Source organism: Tupaia chinensis, unplaced genomic scaffold (assembly GCF_000334495.1).
Source record: "Tupaia chinensis unplaced genomic scaffold, TupChi_1.0 Scaffold000395_1, whole genome shotgun sequence".
Taxonomy (NCBI): Eukaryota; Metazoa; Chordata; class Mammalia; order Scandentia; family Tupaiidae; genus Tupaia; species Tupaia belangeri.
The window spans coordinates 2,229,671-2,253,019 of NW_006159897.1; the positions used below are offsets into that span (position 1 = coordinate 2,229,671).

Below are 23,349 nucleotides of genomic sequence, written 5' to 3' on the forward strand. Positions count from 1 at the left end.
GAGAAATCACCCCCTAGGGGGGATGGCCACGCCGCAATCCCTTCTCCATTCTCCTCTTGGGATCTCGGGTACGCACGCACACGTGCCCGGCGTGAATTTAAGCCACCGGGTCCGGGACGCGAACTGTGGTCGACTACGTAGGAGTCCAGCGACATAGCCCTTACACTAACTGCTGGTCCCCCAAGAGACATTTTTAACAGATCTAGGAAAGACAATCATAGAATCTGTCTGGAACCTTAAAAGACCCCATATTGCTAAAGCCATCCTTTGCAAGAAGAGTAGAGTGGGTGGCATCTCACTTCCTGACCCCAAAATATATCACAAAGCTGTGATAATCAAAACAGCACAGTATTGGCACAACAGACAAGAGGAATAATGAATAGAGACCCCAGAAGTAAACCCCAAAACATACAGCCAACTCATGTTTGACAAAGGGTACCAGTCAATCCGGTTGGAAAAGGAAAACCTCTTTGGCAAATGGTGCTGAAACAACTGGTATCCACCTGTGGAAAGATGAATCTGAACCCCTATCTGCCACCATTAACAAAAATCAACTCAAAGTGGATCAAAGATCTAAACCTAAGACCACAAACTATAAAACTATTGGTGGAAATCTGAGGAATCTTTGGGAGACATTGGAGTAGGCAAAGACTTCTTAAGCAAGACCCCAAAAGGCAATAATTCCCAAAATAGTCAGGTGAGATTACATCAGATTAAGAAGTTTTTGCGCTGCAAAGGACACTGTAATTAGTGTGAATTGACAATCCTCAGAATAGGAGAGAATTTTTGTTAACTGTGCCTCAGGAGGGACTGATAACCCAGAATACACAGGGAACTCAAGCAGCTTACTGGAAGTTAATGATTAACTCAATTAAAAGATGCGAAAATGAGCTGAATAAGGAAGACATATGAAAAAATGCTCAACGTCCCTCATCCTAAGGGAGATGCAGATCAAAACCATGATGAGATACTATCTAATCCCAGTAAGAATGGCAAAGAGTAAAAAAAAAAAAAAAAAGATAAGAGCTAGAGGGGATGTGGTGACAGGGGAACACTCCCACACTGTTGGTGGGAATGTAAATTGGTCCAGCCACTTGGAGAACAATATGAGGCTCCTCAAAGATCTTCAAATAGAACTACCATAAGATCCAGCAATTCCACTCCTGGGGATCTATCCAAAGGAGAGGAGAATGCTCAGTTGTAAAAGCATTTGCACAACTATATTCATTGCATCATTATTCATGATTGCTAAGACATGGAAACAACCCAAATGTCCACAAATAGATGAATAGATGGAAAAAGTGTGGCATACATATTCTATGGAATACTATTCAGCCATATAAACAAAAAAAGACCCTGTAATTTCATAGAAAGTGGATGAATATGGAAGATCTGTTGCTGAGTGAAGCAAGTCAGGCTATGAAAGAGAGACATTGTATGTCTCTACTTAACATACCGAATGTCCATACTCTATGGTAGAGACTGAAAGACTGGAGGACATAAAAGCATTAGAAATTGTTATGGACACTGGAGACAAAGTAGGAGAGAGTGGGAGGGGAAGAGCATAGGAAAGGAAGTTTAGGGAAAAAATAGAGATAAAATACTGGTGGGACATAGATATGGTTTATTATCTGTTGATGAGGATATGTATAATATTCTCAACTGGGCTGGACTGAGGTGTATATTATGCTGGATAAAGTATCTTTACAATCTAAATGATATATAACAATTGAATGCATGAACAAAAACCAAAATCTCAGTATTCTCCCAGTTTGCCACTCACTGTTTTAATGCTTTTATATCCAGACCCCACATACTTCATTACTTCAAATGCATTGCAAAAACCTTTATCTCTGTTACTCAGTTCTACCCTTGCTGAATTTCTCACAGGTGTACCCATATGCTAGAGAAAATTTCCCACCTTAGAAACTGGTGTGCTACAAACTCAGTACTGAAATGCAACTGATCCTTCAACACTACCAGAAATAATTCTTCGGATCCCTTATTTGCTTGTTCTTCATTTTCTCTCAATAACCATTTAAAGTCTTCACCATTTTTTAGGCTTCATATTTTACTACTTTTCTTTCAACTACTGTAAGTATTTTTTAAAAAATAATTATTTAATTTTATTTGTTATAACTATTTTTTAATTTGACCAAAGAGAGACAGAGAGAGAGGGAAAGTGAGGAACCAAGCAGCCAGGTCTGGGTTTTCAACTGCGGTTGACCATGTGGGAGTCCAGCACTTCAACCACCATGCCACCTGCTGGCCTCTCAGCAAAACTATTTCACCAAGTAAACAGAAGCTACTAGGTGGGAAAATCTCCAACTTCCAGTCCTCCTACAAACTTATTTAAATCTGTACTTGTCCTTTTGTGTTTCTACAATATATAGAAAGACAGATGTCTCTCTTCTTATTTGAAACTAACCCTACCATCTATGCTCCGAATCTCATCCTCTCCTGCTTTCTCTGTGACCTAAGTCAGCAATGATCCTTTCTTCCTTTTTATATTGACTCTTTTGCTTAAGCAGTGGAATATATACAACTTTCTAAAAAAAATAAAAACAAAAACAAACCAGAATAATTCTTCATTGCTTTCCCTCTAATAATTGTCCTCTCTTTAACTCCTTCTCCTCTGCTTTATAAGTACCTTTGTTAAAAAGTACCTACACTGACTATCATAACTTCCTTACTTTGTATTAAGTTCTCAACCCACTTCTTGGTGCTTTTCATCACTGCTTTAACCTGCTCCGAAGGTTATCAATATTGTTAATACAACTTAATCTTTATTAGCCCTTAACTTTTTAATTTTATTTTTATTTATTTATTTTTTGAGAGGTTTTGCTATAGGGTGTGTGCGCTTACCAGAAAGAGACAGAATGCAAGAAATCACCCCCCCAGGGGGGATGGCCACACCGCAATCCCTTCTCCTCCATTCTCCTCTTGGGATCTTGGGCACGCACGCACATGCGCCCGGCTTGAGTTTAGGCCACCACGTCTGGGACTTGAACTGCAGTCGACCACATGGGAGTCCAGCGACATAGCCATTATACCATCTGCTGGTCTCTAGTAGCCCTTATTTTATTGACCTCTCCAGAACATGATTGCTGACCACTCTCTCCTTTGAAAATTTCCTTTCTCTACCATACTACTACTTCATAATTCTTTTCTCCTACTGTGCCCACACCTCTTTGGGAGGTTTTTCTGTAGCTTCATTAGAGCTTTATCCTTAACTGCCTTCTTGATTCCTATGCTTGCCTTAAACTAGGTGACAATATATTCAGATTTGCTTTGGCTGGTCCTGTACTAGCCTATTTTTCTAGCATAATTATTAGTAACTGTCCCTGTTATTTTCTTTCTTTCTTTCTTTTTTTTTTTTTTTGAGAAGTTTTTGCTATAGGGCGCGTGAGCTCACCAGACAGAGACAGAGAGACAGAGAGACAGAAAGCGAGAAATCACCCCCTGGGGGGATGGCCACGCCGCAATCCCTTCTCCTCCATTCTCCTCTTGGGATCTTGGGCACGCCTGCACATGTGCCCGGCGTGAGTTTTAAGCCACCAGTTCCGAGACGCGATCTGTGGTAGACTACATGGGAGTCCAGTGACATAGCCATTATGCTAACTGCTGGTCCCTGTCCCTGTTATTTTCAAGAGTTCTGATTTAGAGGATAAATCATAAGGTCACTATTAATAGTTTAGGTATTTCCCAAATTTTATGCTTGGTTTTAACAGGAAAAACAGGGTGAAAAACCATAAAAACCTCTAACCAACTATTGTGTGGGGCTTTTGGGAAATTAGTAAGTAGGAGGTTAGGGCAGGGGCCCTTGATTGACGCCTGTAAGTTTATAAGAAGGAAGAATGAGAGACACACACACTACAGATTGTACTCTACTGTCCTCTGCCGTGTTGCAATGCAGCCAGAAGATCCCCCCATAGTTGACCACTGGACCTTGGACTTTTAAACGGTGAACTGAATAAACCTCTACTTTTCACAAATCATCCAGTTGTATTTCTTTAGAGATTTTTTTTTTTTTTTTTTTGCTATAGGGCATGTGCGCTCACTAGAGAGAAAGAGAGAGACAGAGAGACAGAAAGTGAGAAATCACCCCCCAGGGGTTGGCCAGGCTGCAATTCCTTCTCCTCCAGACTCCTCTCAGGATTTGGGCCATACATGCACACACAAATTGGCATGAATTTTAAGCTGGCGGGTCCAGGATTCAAATTGTAGTCCACTACATGGGAGTCCAATGACGTAACCATGATGCCATCTGCTGGTTCCAATCTAGTTGTTATTTCATATGAGAGAAAGACATGAATTTGGGGATCAGGTGTGGACACAACAGTTTGGATATTTGTTTGTCCTCCAAAGGTTCATTTGAATTTGCTCTCCATTTTAACGGCATTGAAAGTGATGAGACTGTGAACTGGTGATGCCCAGAGGCACTACTCTTATGAATGGACTAATGATGTAGCCTAAGTACCAGTGAGTTATGGCTGTCCAAAGGTCAGTTCTCAAGAGAGTGGGTTTTTATAAAAGGTCTATCCCTGCACGGTTTTCACCATCCTCTATTCTTCTACTGAATATGCTATCATGTAGCCAGCCTGATGCTAACTTCACACCTTTGGATTTTCTAAGCACTGGAATCATAAGTCAAATAAATCTCTTCTTTACAATCCTTCCCCATCTCAAGTATTTCAGTTAGTAATACAATACTGGACTAAAACAGTCCCCCTTAGTCTTAAATCCCATCCTTCTAAAACACTGACTACCATCCTTTCCTATCTCACTATCCAATTTCCATCTCAAGTTCTCACTCTAAGTACATAAACTCAATGCTTACTGGATACCTCCACCTACCTAGATGCTCTTTGTGCATCTCAAAGTCAACATGTCCAACACTAAACATGGGTTTAGGTCATTTTAGGTTATCATGCCCAATACTAAAACAGGTTTATTCTTTTTTTTTTTTTTTTTGAGAGTTTTTTTGCTATAGGGTGCGTGTGCTCGCCAGACAGACAAAGAGAGACAGAGATAGAAAGCGAGAAATCACCCCCAGGGGGGGATGGTCACGCCACAATCCCTTCTCCTCCATTCTCCCCTCGGTATCTTGGGCACGCACGCACACGTGCCCGGCGTGAGTTTTAAGCCACCGCGTCCGGGACACGAATCTCGGTCGACTACGTGGGAGTCCAGCGACATAGCCATTACGCTAACTGCTGGTTCCCCAAAACAGGTTTATTCTTAAACATGTTCTTTCTATATATCCCTTTAAAAGAAAGAGCACTACCATTTCCTCAGTTTCCTTGTTCAATAAAATTGATATAATCTTTAATAGGGAAATACATTTCACTTTAAACTAGTTCTATCTATCAAATTGCTACCCTGACACTAACCTTTTAAAAGAAAGTTATTTATTCAATTTTATTTATCATCATTATCATTATTTGTAATCAGAGAGAAATGGGGAGGTGGGGAGTGAAAAGCAAGCCACCATGTCCAGGACTTGAACCATGGTCACCCCTGTGGGACTCCAACACCTTAACCACCATGCCACCTGCAGGCTTCTGACACTAATCATAAGAATTCACATTCTTGTCATGTGCCATTTGAACATCAGAAAGCCTCTAACCTTGTCTTAGTACTTCTGATTTAAGTCTTTATTATATAACCCCTGTTCTAGCCAGGACTTTCTTTATCAAATACAAATCTGGTAATACAATCTCTATGCTTAATAACCTGTAATGACTCCCCTAGTCTTGAGAATGAAGTCCAAACTTCCTATCATTATACCAAAGTTCTCTGTAATCTGGCTCCCACTAACCTTACTAGTCATTTATAAATTCCAGGCCTCTTTTGCCTTCAGCCTTTTGCACATGATATTCTCTTGGCCTACGATGCTTTTATTTCTAATCATCACCTGCTTATAACCTAATCATCCTTCAGGTCTTACTACAGCATCATTGCTAGATTGAGGAGTTAGTCCGTGTGTTCTTGTAGCACCTTCTCAGGGTACTCCTCATATAGTGTGACAAGTTTCCTGACAACAAAAACTAAAAACATCTTTGTGTTTCCAGCATCTTGCACATAATATGTTCAATATGATTGCTAAGAAACTTCTGTAACCTAAATCAACTTTAATGATGGGTAAACTCATCAAATAGGCTAATTTATTTCCCTTATCCCCTGGTTAAAGCACAGTGTTAATGAGGCTATCATTTTGAACTGAGGTAAGAAGTCAATCAAAGTAATTCACATAGCTGTGAAGATAATTTAAAGCCCAAATTACAGAAGAACTCTGAGTACACACCTTCGGGGCTAATGTACATTGAATTAGTCTGCTACATATAATTATAGACTATATTACTGTCTGGGAGAACAATGTCTATCAAATGTACTTAGAGAAATATAGCAACAATGTTTATTTTTGGTTGCAATACATTTTTACTCTTTGCTCTCTTGTTCTTTTATATTCATTAGCATGTATCTACAAAGTTACATCTCAAGAGGTAAGAGTATCATTTGGGACTCCTGCACTTTCTTTCCATTGAAAAGAATACTGACAATCTTGTACTTAATGATTCTAGAGGATATAACTCTAGACATTAAAACAAATATTCTCAGGCCAAAAGTAAAAGGTTTTTATTGACCTGGTTCATAGATAAGGGTAAGTACTCATGATTACATAATGAAACACTGACATGAGGATACCAGGTTTGAAGACTTCATGAAGGAAACATAAAGCAACAGCAGAATAAATGGCTGAAATATCTAGTCCCTACTAGACTCCAATTACTTTGAATGGAAAAACCATTTTTATGAACACAAATATACCCTTGCCCTTGAGTAAACACATACTTCCCTGAATGGTCAGATAATTTTATTTAAAGCATAACTTTCATATAGATTTAATGACTATTACGCACTAATAAACTTAGCCATTTTGCTGAAAACCAAAATTAAGAATTTACAGAAAACTATCTTCTAGAGCAGGAACCATATCTGCCTTGTTTCATGAATAGTTTTATACTTAGTAGGTATCCGACAAATATGAGTAAATAAAAATTTTAAATACTTTTAGGGCTGAAAGTAACATTTACAAGGTCTCTATCATCAAAGAATTCATGGTCAGGATGCCACTAGGTGGCATGGTAGTTAAGGCACTGGACTCCCATATCGCCAAACCATGGTTTGAGTCTCAGAGCTAGCAGTTTGCTTTCTCAGTTTCCTTCTTTCTCTCTCTCTCTCTGGTGGGCACACATGTCCTATAGCAAAATTAAAAATAAATAAAATTAAATAAATAATTCTTAAAGAAAACCCTCATGGTCTAAGGGGAAAATGATGAAAATGAATCAAAGGTGATAAAAAGAATTTTGAGGGACCAGCAGCTAGCGTAATGGCTATGTCGCTGAACTCCCATGTAGTCGACCGCAGGTTGAGTCCTGACCCAGTAACTTAAACTCACACCAGGCACGTGTGCATGTGTGCCCAAGATCCCGAGAGGAGAATGGAGAAGGGATTGCAGCATGGCCATCTCCCCTGAGGGGCGATTTCTTGCTTTCTATTTATCTCTGTCTTTTTGGCAAAGCGCACACACCCTATAGCAAAAAAAAAAAAAGAATTTTGAGTTATGTTCACTGGATGGGACAAGTGTCAGAAAAGAGTTCATTGATTAATGAAGCAGGGAGAAAATATGGTGGTTTGCCTATATAGTGTCAAGTAATCCAACTGTAACAATAGACAATGGAATCAGGCAGATGACTGATACTAAAGGTTTTTGTATAGCATAAGTAATATGTGGTATCTCAAAATATTAAATACTAGAACATTATTGAACCAGGTATCTTGGTCTTGCTAGTTTAAATATTTTTTAGTCTACACTTCCATTTCTATGGAAAGCAACTATGGAAAACAATACCATGTTATTAATCTTTGTTAGGTAATATTCATTCAAACATAAAACCAAATATCTCATTTTTCTTTAATGAGAAAAAGCTTTTGAGAATTTTATGTTTATTTGACATATGATGCTTTGTGTACATTCTTTACCTTCTTAGGAATCTAAACATTTATATTATTTTTTTTCTTTTTAATAGAGATTTTTTGTTATAGGGTACATGCACTTACCAGAGAGACAGAAAGAAAATGAGAAATCACCCCTCGGGGGGATAGCCATGCCACAGTCTTTTCTCCTCTTGGGACTTTGTACATGTAGGCATATGTGTCCAGTCTAAATTTTAAGCTACCAGGTCTGGGACTTGAACCACGGTTGACTACGTGGAAGTTCAGTGACATAACCATTATGCCAACAGGTGGTGCTAGTTTTTTTCTAAGGGAGATTTTTGTCATAGGGCACGTGCACTCTCCAGAGAGAGAGAGATGGAAAGCTAGAAATCACTCCCAGAGAGGGGGAAAGCCACACCGCAAGCCCTTCTCCTCCATTCTCTTGGGATTTTGGACACAGACAGACATGCGCCCAGCGTGAGTTTTAAGCCACCAGGTCTGGACTTGAACCACGGTCGACTATGTGGAAGTCCAGTGACGTAACCATTATCCCACCTGCTGGTCCCAATTTATACTAATTTTAAAAATAGCTTGAAAAAAAATCTCTTACACAATAAACATTATCATCAAATTGTTCTATAGCATTCAATATTTTTTTAAAATAAGGATTAAGCACTAACATTTTATAAAAATAACAAACGCAAACAAAGTCATCATTACTTACCTGCATAGGTTTGGTAAGTGGATCCATTCTAACTAAATAAACTTCCAAGGTACGTTCCTTTTTCATGGGCAATGGAAGTGTCAAGTAACAAAAAGGATCAAATGTTACTGAAATCTTAGCACACTCGGGACAAACTAAAGTTGATTTGAAAAGGCCATGAAATATATCTACTATGATAGAATCATTTCTTTTTAAATGGTTTTCCCAAGCTTCTTCAGCAACTATCTACAAGGAAAACAAATAGATATTACAAAGAGGTATCACAGAATTCTAATACGGTGATAATAATAATGTCATGAAGTTTACCTTGTCTGGCCTTCCATCAGCATCTTTTAGTTGTATATATGGTTTTTTCCTAATTCTGTTCAAATCCTCATGTAATCCATCTAATAGGAAAGCTAATAGTTCTTGACAGTCCTGCTGCTGATAGCCAGAGAACTGAGGTGCAAAACGGCCTACCTGTGTCTGTAAAAGAAGCAAAACTATAAAATCAGTTCTGGGGACACACACACACACACATCTCCATATTATTCACAGAGACCACTTCATAAATCTGTATTCTTCCTAAAATTTGTAACCTCCAAATCAACTTGTGACACTTTTGTGGTCACTGGTGGGAAAGGTCTGAGTAGTAAAAAATTTCAGTCACCTGATGTGCACATTCCCAGCTGTAGTCAAACAGGGCAATGCTCTGCCTTCTGTTTTAGTCCTCATACTGTAAACAAGTATCCTTTCGTGTTTATTCAGTGCTTTTTACTTTTTAATTTTTGCTGGTAATTTTTTTGTTTATAATGGACCACAAGTATAGTGCTGAACTGCTGACTAGTATTCTTTCCTAAACATGAGGAGGCTGAGATGAGTCTTCTGGAGAAGCTGTGTCAGATGAGCTTCATTCAGGAATAAGTTATAGTGTTGCTGGTTATGAGTTAAATGTTTAAGCAATTTATATTAAATATGATGTGCCTAAACAGAAACACACAGAAATAAAACTATACATCTATCACTTGATGAAAATGACAAGAGGTTGGAAGGATCAAACTCTGTATTTTTCCTAGGAGCAATGGTTCAGTATTTGTTAATTTGTGGTGCCTTGCGGAATGTAACTACTATGAATAATGAAAATCAACACACAAGAGAAATATCATTTGTCTTGTAGTCTCAGTGAGCATTCAACAGAGTTTATCTGGGACAAAATAAACAAAGACATAGAATCATTTAAAAATATGTAAACGTATTAATCAGTTTGGTACTTGATTCCTTGTCATTAATTGCTCTTTCACTATTTGTCAAAGGATTGTGCAGAGGTTCTTCTATTGCCTTTTTCTGTAAACATCTGGTAGGTAGGTAATAAGAAACCGGCTCTCGTTCTTGCTACTTACCAAAATAGATCCATATCTAAAATCATTTAAAAAATAAATATTCTACAGAATTAAAAATAAGAGAAGGTAGCTGAAGAAAGAACAAGGGAAAAAACCTGGAGTTTTGTATAACATATTGGAAAACACTGAAGACTTAAAATGCAATAACATTTTCATTTTTTGAACAAGCCCTGGAAAAAAATGACACTGCTATCATTTAATTTCGGTGTGTAAAAGAGCTCAAATCTATTTTAGCAATAACAAGAATAATTATGTTCATAACAATTTTCTGAGGTATTATAATAGTATTTTTTTATGTGACTAAAATGTAATAATATGAATCATACTGTGAAAAGAAAAAGTCAGAGGGTGTGTGTGGTCACCAGAGAAAGAAAAAGAGGGAGGGAAAGTGAGGAACCACCCCTTCTCCCTGGCATGGGGAATGGCCATACCATATCTTCTCCATCATTCTCTCCCACCAGGATACACACAAACACACACACACACACAGTGTGTTTCTCAAGTTGCCAGGTCTGAGACTTGAACCATATAGTTAGTCACATGGGATCCAGCTACCTTAACCACCAAGCCACAGGTTGACTTATAAAAGAGTCTATTTCCACATAACTTAAAGAGAGAAAATCCAGCAAAATTAAACTAATTGGAAGGATGGGTAAGTGTTGGGAGATGGCTGGTTTGAAACCTGGAGTTTTGTATAACATATTGGAAAACACTGAAGACTTAAAATGCAATAACATTTTCATTTTTTGAACAAGCCCTGGAAAAAAATGACACTGCTATCATTTAATTTCGGTGTGTAAAAGAGCTCAAATCTATTTTAGCAATAACAAGAATAATTATGTTCATAACAATTTTCTGAGGTATTATAATAGTATTTTTTTATGTGACTAAAATGTAATAATATGAATCATACTGTGAAAAGAAAAAGTCAGAGGGTGTGTGTGGTCACCAGAGAAAGAAAAAGAGGGAGGGAAAGTGAGGAACCACCCCTTCTCCCTGGCATGGGGAATGGCCATACCATATCTTCTCCATCATTCTCTCCCACCAGGATACACACAAACACACACACACACACAGTGTGTTTCTCAAGTTGCCAGGTCTGAGACTTGAACCATATAGTTAGTCACATGGGATCCAGCTACCTTAACCACCAAGCCACAGGTTGATTATAAAAGAGTCTATTTCCACATAACTTAAAGAGAGAAAATCCAGCAAAATTAAACTAATTGGAAGGATGGGTAAGTGTTGGGAGATGGCTGGTTTGGACTAGTTTGTACAATTGTTAAAGAAGATAAATGCAGAGGTATTTTCATATGGTGCATGTACGAGCCAGAGAGAAACAGAGAGGGGAAGTAAGAAATCACTCTGGCCACACCATAATCCCTTCTTCTCCACTCTACTCTTGAGTTTTGGGGCACATATGCACACACACCTGGAGTAACTTTCAAGCCATGTGGTCTGGGACTCTAATTGCAGTTGGCCATGTGGGAGTCCAGTGCCTCAACCACCATAACACCTGCTAGCCCCTTGTTGTTTATTATATAAATAACTAGTATATAGTAAACAAAATGTTACCTAGTAGATGTCCTAATACAAATGCCATTTATGTTGCTTGCATAAATATCAGCTTAAAATTGTTTACTCTCTTTAAAAGTTTAAAACTTCCTGAACATCTCACTTGTATAATTATTAGGAAAACTTATAAAATATAAACATCAGCTCATTTTTTATTTAAATAATAAGCAAAATTACTTAGGATTCCAAGAAACAGCCAATTTACAAATACAAATAAACTTAAAACTTTAAGAAGTAAATTGAAAATATATTTCATTAATATTTGGTGCTTGTTTTGTAGACTAGTATCATCTTAATAAGTCTTCAAACTTAAAATGATTCTTAAAATAAAGTGACTTCTTAAGAGTTCAACCACAAGCCCCAATTCAGACCTTTATAGTCATATAAAATATTCATGTTTTCCAGAGATGTACTGTATTCTAAAACAATCATGGAAGTGCTCATTGCTCTCTCTCTACTGTTATTTTGTACCATGTCAGTGTTCGCCAACACTTTTCTCCCACCCATTCTACTCTCAGATCCTTGTCAAACATTTTAAAACAATCACCCATATTGTTCCCTGCCCTAAAATTGTATACCCAGATATACTGTATTTTACTTAGGTACTGTAAAACTATGGTATATTTTATACCTCCCCCCCCCCCAAAAAAAAAACAATTTTCATCTTCTTGAGGGTGATAAGTCCTCTTTGTGAACGCATTTATGACACTAACCTTAAAGGCTCTTGGGGTGACGTAGCTAAACTTTCCAGACCACATTTGCTTGATGAGTTCGGCATAAGATTTAGCTATTTCACCTCTCATTCCTAAAGGATTGTCAAAATTCAGTTCTTCTTGATATTTATCATTGAGGAAATACTCTGTAAGTGGAGGCGTATTGCTCAAACACTGCAAAGAATAAAATATATTTTCAAGTAACCATATATATGCTTTCCTTGAAACATCTTAAAATGATGAGGCAAACAAATTAATTTGCTATAACATATAATAGAGAAAAATTTAGATGATCTCTTGTACTAATAAGAGACGGTTCAAATAAACACTCAAATGAGGTATTCAATTATTCATTTCCCAAATTTCTTTTTAAAATAATTATTTTATTTAACTTTCTTTACTATTATTATTTTATTTGACCAGAGAGAGGGAAAGTGAGAAAGCCAGGTCTGGGACTTGAACTGCAGGTGACTATGTGAGGGCCCAGCTCCCTTAATTACCACATTACCTGCTGGCCCCATTTCCCAAATTTCAAACCAATTGTTTTTAATAAATTAAAATGCTAATATTTGTTGCTGTCAGAGCTGCATTAATTTTAAACATAGCAAGCTACCTTTTAACTGGGAGGGACACTAAAGAGCTTTCTTTCTTTGACTTGAGAGGTAGAAATTAAGATTGTCTACTCATCCCAGTACCTGTTAAATTAGCCTGAGTAGGTAAAAAACTAAGATAGGGTACAATAAAGAAATAACTTGAAAAAACTATTTATTGCTTCCATGGTCAATTCCTTATCATGAAAAAGCAGCCTTTAAACCTTCCGTTGGTAAGCCATTTTTAGAAGAAATGGTACAGATTAGCTGAATCTGAGAAAATAAATTTCAGTTACGTGAACTCTGTGTCACTGCATTTTGAATTCTTCCAATTCTTTTATATCATAACAATCTAATTCTTCCTTATGGCAAAGTATAAACTAAAAATAAATTAATTTTCAACTCTTTTTCATTCTGAATTAAGTACATTATTATTTTAAATAAAACAAGGTAGAGCAGCTTTTCCACAATACTTTATCTCAAGATGGAGTAATTTTAAGTTGAAGATATTAAACAATTTCTCCTCAATATGAACCCAATATACCTTTAATCAACTAGATGTCTAGAATATGCAATAACTGACAAAGACATACAGTTATATAGGTTACTCTCCCTCCTCCCAGAAGATAATTGTCTTGGAGTCAAGTGGCAAAGAGCTGTAAGAGAAGCTAGTTGCTAATAGCAGAAACCCATTATGAGAGTCTGGATTAACAATAAAGTAAATGAAAGTTTTTCAAAGCTGGCTTACCACTCATTTGTGTTAAAGTAAATACGCTTGGGCTCAGAAGGGTCAGCTTGCTGGGTTCACGCAGCCAACTTAGATACTATAAACTATGACAATATACCATATGTTATTTAGCTAAAACTCTAAAATAAGTATATTAGACTTTTACTTAGCTGTTTGAAATAAATTATGGTACTCAATTTTGTGTGTGTGTGTTTTTTAAAGAATTATTTCATTTAACTTTTACAATTTTTAATTTGGTCAGAGAGGGACAGAATAAGAAAAGGAGAGAATGCAAGCTTCCGGGTCTGGGACTCAAACTGTGTTCAGCCATGTGGGAGTCCTGTACCCTTAACCACCATGCCACTTGCTGGTCCCAATTTTGTGGTTTTCATAATAAGTCAACTTATGTTTACTAAATTCGTCATAATATCTGCTTGGAAGTTTTCTATATAATAGAAATAATACTGTCTAAATTAGTAGATAATACCTTAAGGCAAAAGGGATAACTGTTTACAATATCATGGAGTTGTTAATAGTTAAAAATTTTTGGCTTATGTAAGTCTTTAAAGTCATTTACATATCATTTTCAGCATTAACACACTTTTATGTATGCAAACAACAGGAAGACAGAGGAAAGCTATGATGTGAGAGAAGATAAAATGAGAAATCACTTCCCTGGGAAAGGGAAAGGATACTCCTCTACTTTTCTTCCTATATCCTTCTATCTAAACTCCTCTCTTAATCTTCTACTCCTGAGTTCCATTTGCTGCTCTTTTGTATTACATGTCCATGATACACTCAGCACTGGAGGAAGGGCCAGACAATCTACAATATATCATAGCTGCACAGAGCATAAATGCCATCACTTAGTAGTATCATCTGATTTAGTACAAACAGGATCAACACTGAACAGTCAAATAGGTGAAAAGGAGGTTCAGACACCAATTTCCAATAGTCATCAATTAGTTCTTATACCCTTATATGTGATCAGCTCAGGGCGATGCTAAGAAGATAACATTCTATCGCCTGTTAATGACTTTACTAAATATCTCAAAGCACCAAGCTGTGCAAACATGAATAATTCTTTGTTTTGTTTTACTAAATTATTGGCATCTATACCTCATCTTGCAAAAAGTTCCAAAAAATGTTTCATTTCCTAAAAGCACCAGTGTGATCTTCATAAAATATACATGTAGTCATGTCCCTTCCCAGATATAAATTTTCCCAACTTTCAGATCAGAATTTCAAATTCTTCCCTCCACCCCCCTGGCCAAATTTGGGAATGTTTAATCAAGTAAGTTTTAAAATTCTTAGAAATCTTAGACTGTTTTTTATGCCCACATATACAGCCTCATTCTTCGCTAATAACCTATTTTTTTTTTAAACTCTAGTCAAGCCTTATTTGACTGCTTGTGGTTCTTTTAATTCCATGCATTTTCTCTATAAGCTTGCAAAACTGTTTCATCTATCCTAAATTGTGACACCCCTTTGTTTTGCCTTATTAAGTTCTATCAATCTATCAAGATTTAGGTGTCTTCTTGGGAAACCTCCCTAGATTCTCTTAGCATTTCCTCCTGTATGTTTCCATAACGTGCAGTTGTCACTTTCATCATAGCACTTATTTTACAATACTCAATAAGTTTAATTTTTTGGTTTGTCTGTCTTGCCAAGACTGAGATCAAAAATATATTTGCCTGTAATGAATAATCTCAAGAATATCTTCAAGCGCTCCCCTGAATACCAAACCGAAAGAAGGGCAGTATGTATTAGACATTTCCCACCATTTTGTTTGAAGTTCGTTGAATCTACTCTTTGCTTTACACTGGAGCTCTGCTTTGATTTCCAAAAGACTCCTTGAAACAGAGACTTCTTATCACAGTGACATGTGCCTAGTTTCAAACTGGTTATAACTAACTGTTAGCAAGTTATAAACACACACACAAATAGTATTAATGATAAGTGATTGCCTGTATTACCTGTGAAGACAGTTATAATCAATATTTACATTTAAGTTATTTAGTCCTAAATGGGCCAACAAACATCTTATTTGTTGAATATAATGTTTTGTTTTTGTTTTTTTATTTTGCTATAGGGCATGTACACTTACAGGAGAGTAAGAGAGAGAAAGATTAAATGAGAAATCACTTCCCTTGGGATGGCCATGCCACAATCCCTTCTTCATTTTCTTCTTGGGATTTTGGGTACACATGCAAACATGTGCAGTATTTTTTTGAAGCCTCAGTCAAAGACTTGAGCTGCATAATTGACCATGTGGGATCCAGGCGCCTAAACCACCACACCACTGCCTAGCCCCTAGCATAATATTTAAAAACTCACAAGTTACCCTTTTCTATCAATCTATGTGTACAAACACATATAAATAAATACTGATTCAATAGCTGGTATAATTGTTATCCATAAATCATAACAGTTTAAAAACTAAGATGATAACAACATCCTTCATTTTGAAAACACCATTATATTAGGAGTCAGTTATGTTCTATTGATAGAAAGGTCAGTCAAGATATAAAAAGCCTTCTTATAATTTTGGTATAAATTTCAAGGTGTGATTGAAATTAAAGCAGACAACCAAAATACTTCCATGGTGACTATATATCAGTGTTCACTGTTATAATTCTGGCAGAAGAAATAAGCTAGTTATATTCTTTCCTTTTTTAAAGAGATTTTTGCTTGGCACTTGCCAGAGACTCAGAGACAGAGAGAGAGAAAGTGAGAAATCATCCTCTGGGGGTTGGCCATGTCGCAATCCTTTCTCCTCCACTGTCCTTATGGGACTTGGGGCATGCACGCACACATGCCTGATGTGAGTTTCAAACTGGGACTCAAACCACAGTCTGTCATGTGGAAGTCCAGTGCATAACCACTATACCCCCTGCTGGTCCCAAGAAGCTAGTTCCTTAAAGTTGGGTATGATATAGTTATTATTCAACCTTTTCATGTGAGGCTATCTTAGAAACAGGTATATCCTTGACAATTAATAAGAAAACTGGATATCTGAACTGGTTCTCATTAAATACAATGTTTTACAGAATAATTTTTATTAGTTTAATAATAAAAATTAAAACATAGTTCTGATATGTCTCTTAAAGTTTCAACTTACTATAAAACTATCATTTCCTATCAGATAAGATTGTCCAAGACAATTCCTGTCTAAAAGACATAGATATTTACAAAGTCCTATATTTGTAGAAGTAGGAATTTTTTTCCTTTTAACATGTAAGATATTTACTGAGTGATATAACATGAACTAAAAATTATACAACTTGTGTTATGTCGATGTGGATACACCTCTTACTTTTAATGCTTCTAGCACTGTAAAACAGAACAAAATTCACCCTTTTGTAATATATGTTTGTTCTTAGCAAACTCAAAATACATATAAATGTATCATGGAAAACGAGTAATTATATAAGCAATATTAGTGAGTATGTTATTTTTTGAGGCTACTTATGAGTTTTGTGATATGTGTATCAGTGTCATGCCACTTTGAATTTTGCCTCTGTTAATTTATTGGAGTTCAACTGCCTGACTTTGATGGATGCCAAAATATCAGTATTTAGGAGAACTATAATATATCACCAATATAATGAGGTTCAAAAATAAAGTAATGCGACTGATCATTAAACATACACTTTAAAAAATCAGTTTTCTCTATCATAATTTTACCAACTTGGCCCTAAAATTGGGTAGGATTTTGTCAAATACCATGTTAAAAGTAATGAGCAGACTGAAGAAAAAGATTCTGTACCAATACAAAAAACCCATACAAAACAGGAAAGATTGTGACCAAGTATATGCACTTGTTAACTATGTTAAACATAATGATATTTACATATTTTTCTGATCCTTATGCAAGTTAATAGTGTACAAAGCTGACAAGAGCACCTGAAGATTTAAGGATTAAAAATTAAAGTTTGTATTTAGTAATATGCTACCATGTACTTTGGACATTCATTGATTTAACCTTTGTGATATAATGACTGGTTAGCAGATTGAGGGCATAAGCTATTCTAAAAACTGTCGATCCACAGGAATTGTAAGAATTGTTGGTGCATGTGCACAACAATTGCGTAATGAGCAGAAGGAACTGCTAAGTATTTGTTCCTCACGTGGCATTTTGGTTCTCTTGCTGTATGAAAAACTCCAAGTAATAAACATATGCTTGAATTTGAATTAGGACTCTCAACTCAAGGCATATTTCTTAGTTTAATATGACTGGGCCCTTACATATAGTTCTCCTCTTTTTATATTCTAGCCCTTTAAGAATTTCTAGTTATTCTGTAACACTCCAGCAATGAAAAATGTAGCACCTTTCTCAGCAACTCAAGGAAAAACTAGTATCTTCTTCCTCTGTGCTAACGAACCTTGAACTCACTTACACTGCACTTGAGAGCAGAGAAAGCCCATGTCTTACTCATCTTTGTACTTCAGGATCTAGCAGAATGCCTGGCACATAGCTAAATGAATATAAACTTGAATAACAGCAAGATTGGAAGTAGTTCTTAGACTTAGCATTGGGAAAGCACTTAACAAAAAAAGAGATTTGAATTGCATCCTGTTATATAATTGATCCAAAAGTCCTGAAGTTCAAAAATAAAAGTTCAAAGAATGTGCAAAGAGGTTTTCCTAATGAAGGAAAATAACCATTGTGAATGCTCCCAACAACTATTAAGATAAATCTGTAAAAGGAAAACATATGTGAAGGAAGTGTGTTTGGAAATAAATTCCAAAGAGAATTCTAAATAATCAAATGTCTCATTCAGGGAAACTCTACCATATAGTTCAATGTATACAGATCTTTATCTACTACTGCCTTGAAGAACTATTTTTTTTAAAAAGGAAGCATGAATAATTCAAATATTTTATAGTTGTAATTCTCTATACAAAGTCCTACTTAAAACTTTCCTTCCTTAATGCAATCCTAAAACTGAAATATTACATGAAATATGATTTTCTTTCATTATTCAATTACTTCAAAAGATGTGATGCATTCTACATAACTTTTCTTCATATACACTTGTGCAAATTCTATCACTTTTGCATTACTTTAAAAAAGTTTTTTCACTAAGTATGTTCTGGCTAATAAGACTGATGTTTCTAGAGTTCTCTGAAACAAAACAAAACAAAAACATGTGATACAAGTAAGGATCGCAACTGTGTATTTCACTACAATCTAATTTTTGTTTAAATTGACAAATCAGATAAAGCTCTACTAAATAACCAAATCTCAAGTCTATTAATGAACATATTTTAGGAAATGAATAATTAATAGCCATCCCAATAACTTGTAATGAATCTGGAATTTCCCCAGTACCTGGAAAATAGCCAAAGTAATCCCCTTCAAAAAGAGAAAGTTGTCTTTTGTAATGCTGAATATGAACCACTCCCTTTCTGTTCAGGTGCTCCAGAAGCCCAATTCTCAAGTGATCATGTATGCTCACTATTTTAGTAAACCGGTAACTAGAATAGGAAAGAAAACAAACTTAATTTTTGATTACCTAAAGGCTCTGAGTTGTGTAACTCATTCTGTAACTAAGCAAAATGTAATGCCACTCACAACTCTTAAAAAAAAAAAAGCTACACTTTCAAACTGACCAATACTATAAAAAAAAAAAAACCTAGAGAGATTCATTTTTATTTTCTTATGATTTAAAAAAGTAAAATCTGAATTAATCCATGGTTAAAGTCATCTTAGAATATCCTCAAAAAAAATTTTTTTTCCTGAATTTTAAGGTTAGATTAAGAATTTACAGATTGGTCATGGCAACTTTTCTAATTCATCATGACAATAGTAGAAGAATTCTGAAAAGGTACTATATAATTCTAAAACATTCTATCGATGCTGGGATATTGGCTCTAGTTTTATAATGAAATAGATGATGCAAGAAGTCTGATACAAACTTTTACAATGAAAAACCTGTTCCTCCTTCAGAGTGGCTAAAAAATGAGATATGTTTAAGCCATTTGATTTTCTGTTTTAAGCCACTTGATGTCTAATTTTTGCTTTTTTCCCCGAGAAAGGCAAATATAATTAATTTGAGAGGAAATTCTGAAGATCGCCACATTTTGGTGAGAGTGAATATAACGTAAGTAAAATATAAATGAATGTAACTTTTTTTTATTTTTCAAAACTTTAACTATGGCTTTTCCCCCCTCTCAACTAGTTATTGAAAGAGAACTAGCATACTCTTATTTCAAATGCTAGAATTTTATATTAAGTAAATGTACTTTTTTTATTTAAAAAAATAATTATTTATTTAATTGCATGTATTAGTATTATTTTTAAATTTGACCAGAGAGAGACAGAGAGAGAAAGGGAAATTGAGAAAGCAAGCTGCCAGGTCTGGGACTCAAACTGTGGTTAGCAATGTGGGAATCCAGTGCCTCAGCCACCATGCCACCTGCCAGCCCCAGTAGATATACTTGTAAATGCAGGGTTTTGAATTGGACAAGGTTGTTCTAACACTTTAATACATCTACGGTTATGCATCACTTAAAGATCTGAGAAATGCACTGTCAGGTGATTTCACTGTACATACATCATAGAGTGTATTTACAAAATCCTAGCTGGCACAGCCTACTATATACCAAGGATCAACGGTACAGACGATACGTTCTTTAAAGGACCACCATTGTATATGACCACATTATGCGGCGGCACATGAATATAAATCATTTATTGCTCCCTATGCTTAAGAGATTAATAACATTATACTTCATTTAAAGGATCTGTTGTTGCCTCTTCCTTTAAATTCTATAGTATTTTCTCTTCACACATTAGCTGAATTTATCAAAGTTCTGGAAATGATGAGAACTGATATGGGAAACATCTTGTTGCCTAGCAAAGATCCATCGATTCTTTTTCCCCTCCTCATCTATGGGATTGAGAGAGGAGAATTTTGAGTTTGTCAAAAAGACTTCCTTGCTGGGAACCAGCAGTTAGCGTAATGGCTATGTCGCTGGACTCCCACGTAGTCGACCGCGGTTCGTGTCCCGGACCCGGTGGCTTAAAACTCATGCCGGGCGCATGTGCGTGTGTGCCCAAGATCCCGAGAAGAGAATGGAGGAGAAGGGATTGCAGCGTGACCATCCCCCCTGGGAGGTGATTTCTCGCTTTCTGTCTCTATGTCTCTCTTTGTCTGTCTGGCGAGCGCACGCGCCCTACAGTGAAAATCTCTCAAAAAAAAAAAAAAAAAGACTTCCTTGCTACTTACAGTGAGTGAATCCTGTAACTAGAAAAGTCAATGCAGAAAAGCCACAACTAAGGGCCAGCAGGGTGTGGTGGTTAAGTTGCTGGACTCCCACATGGCATACTGGTTCAAGTCCTAGACCCAGCAGCTTAAAAATTAAGCTGGGTGCACATGCCTAAAATTCCAAGAGGAGAATGGAGGAGAAGGCACTGTGGCATGGCCATCCCCCACGGGGGTTATTTCTTACTTTCCCTCTCTTTGTACCTCTCTGGCAAGTGCACATGCCCTCTAGCAAAAAGAAAAAAAGAAAAAGAAAAAAAAAAGCCATAATTATGTAAAAACCATCGATTTTCACACTGAAAGCTAAACTGGACAGAAGATCCACTTGCAATGTAAATCTGGATGTAATTGCTGTAATAATGATTATTACATTGCCAACAAGGCCAATGAGCTTCAGGTAAGGGTGAATGTGTGTGTATACATAGTTTAAAAACTACTAGATTATGACAGCAACTGTCTGTATTTTTTTTTTTTTTCTTGAACAGGCTACTCACAGTGATTTTATTTCAGTATTCATTCATGGAAACATGATAAAATATAAACAATTCTAATAACATTAAGAAATGTTAGTGTTAGTTATATTTATTTTAAAGAACTAAAACTTGCAAATTTCAATGCTAACATCTTATCTCTACCCCATCAATAATTCAAAGCTGGCTGGCAGTGAAATGAATGTCAGTTTTAAGTTTTGAGGCAAGCCAGACAAAGGATTTAAGAAAAAAATTTATAAAATGGTTCTTTATAAATTTTTGTGTGTTCAGTCCCTGTCACATGATATTTATGAAGAAACATTTTTGAATACATATTAAGAATTGTGTGATATATTAATCTTTTAATTCTCTTGAAAAGGCATATATAGGAATAGAAGAAAAATTGTTATAAGTTGAATTAATTTACTACATCCCTTAGGAGAAACAACCAAGTCATCTACTTCTTCATATTATTTCATTACACTAGGCCCATAACTGACACTAAATACTGAAGTTGAATTTAAGCAGAAATTTAAACACCAGGTTATAGCATGAACTATGAAGATTTCTGATTACTTTTGTAATCCAAAACTTCAAATTTTTCTAAAAACAAAAACAAAAACCACTCAACAAATATTGAGAAGATAATTATTTCAGAGTCTCTATAGGTATACAAATAATGTACTAAACATTTTTTTTCCTTATCATTTACTGTGAAATCATTCAAACAACTGTTTCTATGGGAGCACTGGTATTTTCTGCCACACTGCATCTAATGTGTTAACCAAATCTTAACCAAATCTGAGTGCTACATCAGAATGGTTGCATTTGCAGAACATAAGTTGTAATTTCTTGGACTTTATATGTATTAGTAGCTCTTTGGCCCTTCAGTTGTAAGAAGCAATATAGGCTATAATTCATTTAAAGTTTGTGCTCCTTTGGAGTTAAGGCAGTTCTAGAAAGATTAACCTGCTATAGTCAGACTCCAAACATTTCTGGTAAATGATATATATTTTTAAATGTAGTGTTTGTTTCTTAAATCATCTATGTGGAAAGACTAAGTTTACTTTCACATATCTAAGTTGTCAGACAAATACTTTGGTAAAATACAATCAAATATACTACCAGAAAAATAAAATATAGAAGTCTAATTTCTTATTAGATTTAATACATATAAGATTATCCTACTGAACTGCTAAAGAAATTTTTGGTCACTTACAATATCTTATTTATTCTATTGTTAACAAGTATCCATACATACATTGTGAGAAAGACTGTTGTAATAATGAACTTACTATTATCTGGCATTATACAAAATATTAGGGATATAAACGAAAACCAAAGATAGCCTCCACTTTCATGATTCTCACAATGTAATTGATATTTGTCTGGGAGAAAAGGCTAGAAGAAAGGGGATCAGTGTGGGAAAAATACAAGCAGGTAACAACAGTACACACAAAGATGTCTGAAAACTAATAAATTCCAAGAAATGAAAGTGGTTTTGACTAAGGAGGAAGGTAGAGTGTAGTATGAATTTATCCTTCAGATGGGGTAAAACAGGTTTTAAGCACATCATGGTCAGTTTACCTAAATAATAATTAAAAAAAAAACAATGAATTTTAAAGTATACTAAAAGAAGTAGAAGACAAAAAAAGGGAACAAGAAGATGACTTACTGATACATTTTGATAACTCGTAAAAGATGCTAAATTATTGAAATAATATACCAGCAGGAGAAGAAAAGACAGATTTAAGTGATATTTAAGAGGCAGATGGAACAGGGCTAGGGAAAATCTTAGGGTTTTGACTTGGATTACAGAATGGATATCTGTATATATAAGAAAGTACGAGAAGTAAGAGTCAGGATTAGTCTTTAGTAGACGTATCTTAGCAGGAATGT

At 35.8% G+C, this 23,349-nt stretch overlaps 1 protein-coding gene across 5 annotated transcripts in view; it reads right to left on the reverse strand.

Moving 5' to 3' along the window:
* The window catches only part of USP15 (ubiquitin specific peptidase 15), a 152,410-nt gene that overhangs the window by 17,914 nt on the left and 111,147 nt on the right, over positions 1-23,349 (reverse strand). For 2 of the 5 annotated variants that reach the window (XM_006154147.3, XM_006154146.3), the window contains 3 exons: positions 12,393-12,566; positions 9,032-9,190; positions 8,726-8,950 (listed from right to left, as the gene is read on the reverse strand). In XM_006154147.3, coding sequence (XP_006154209.1) covers positions 8,726-8,950; positions 9,032-9,190; positions 12,393-12,566 — 558 coding nt within the window. Of the gene's footprint in view, positions 1-8,725; positions 8,951-9,031; positions 9,191-12,392; positions 12,567-19,044; positions 19,191-23,349 lie in introns of those variants that run through there. The other 3 variants (XM_027774066.1, XM_014590038.2, XM_027774067.1) reach the window with 3 other exon arrangements.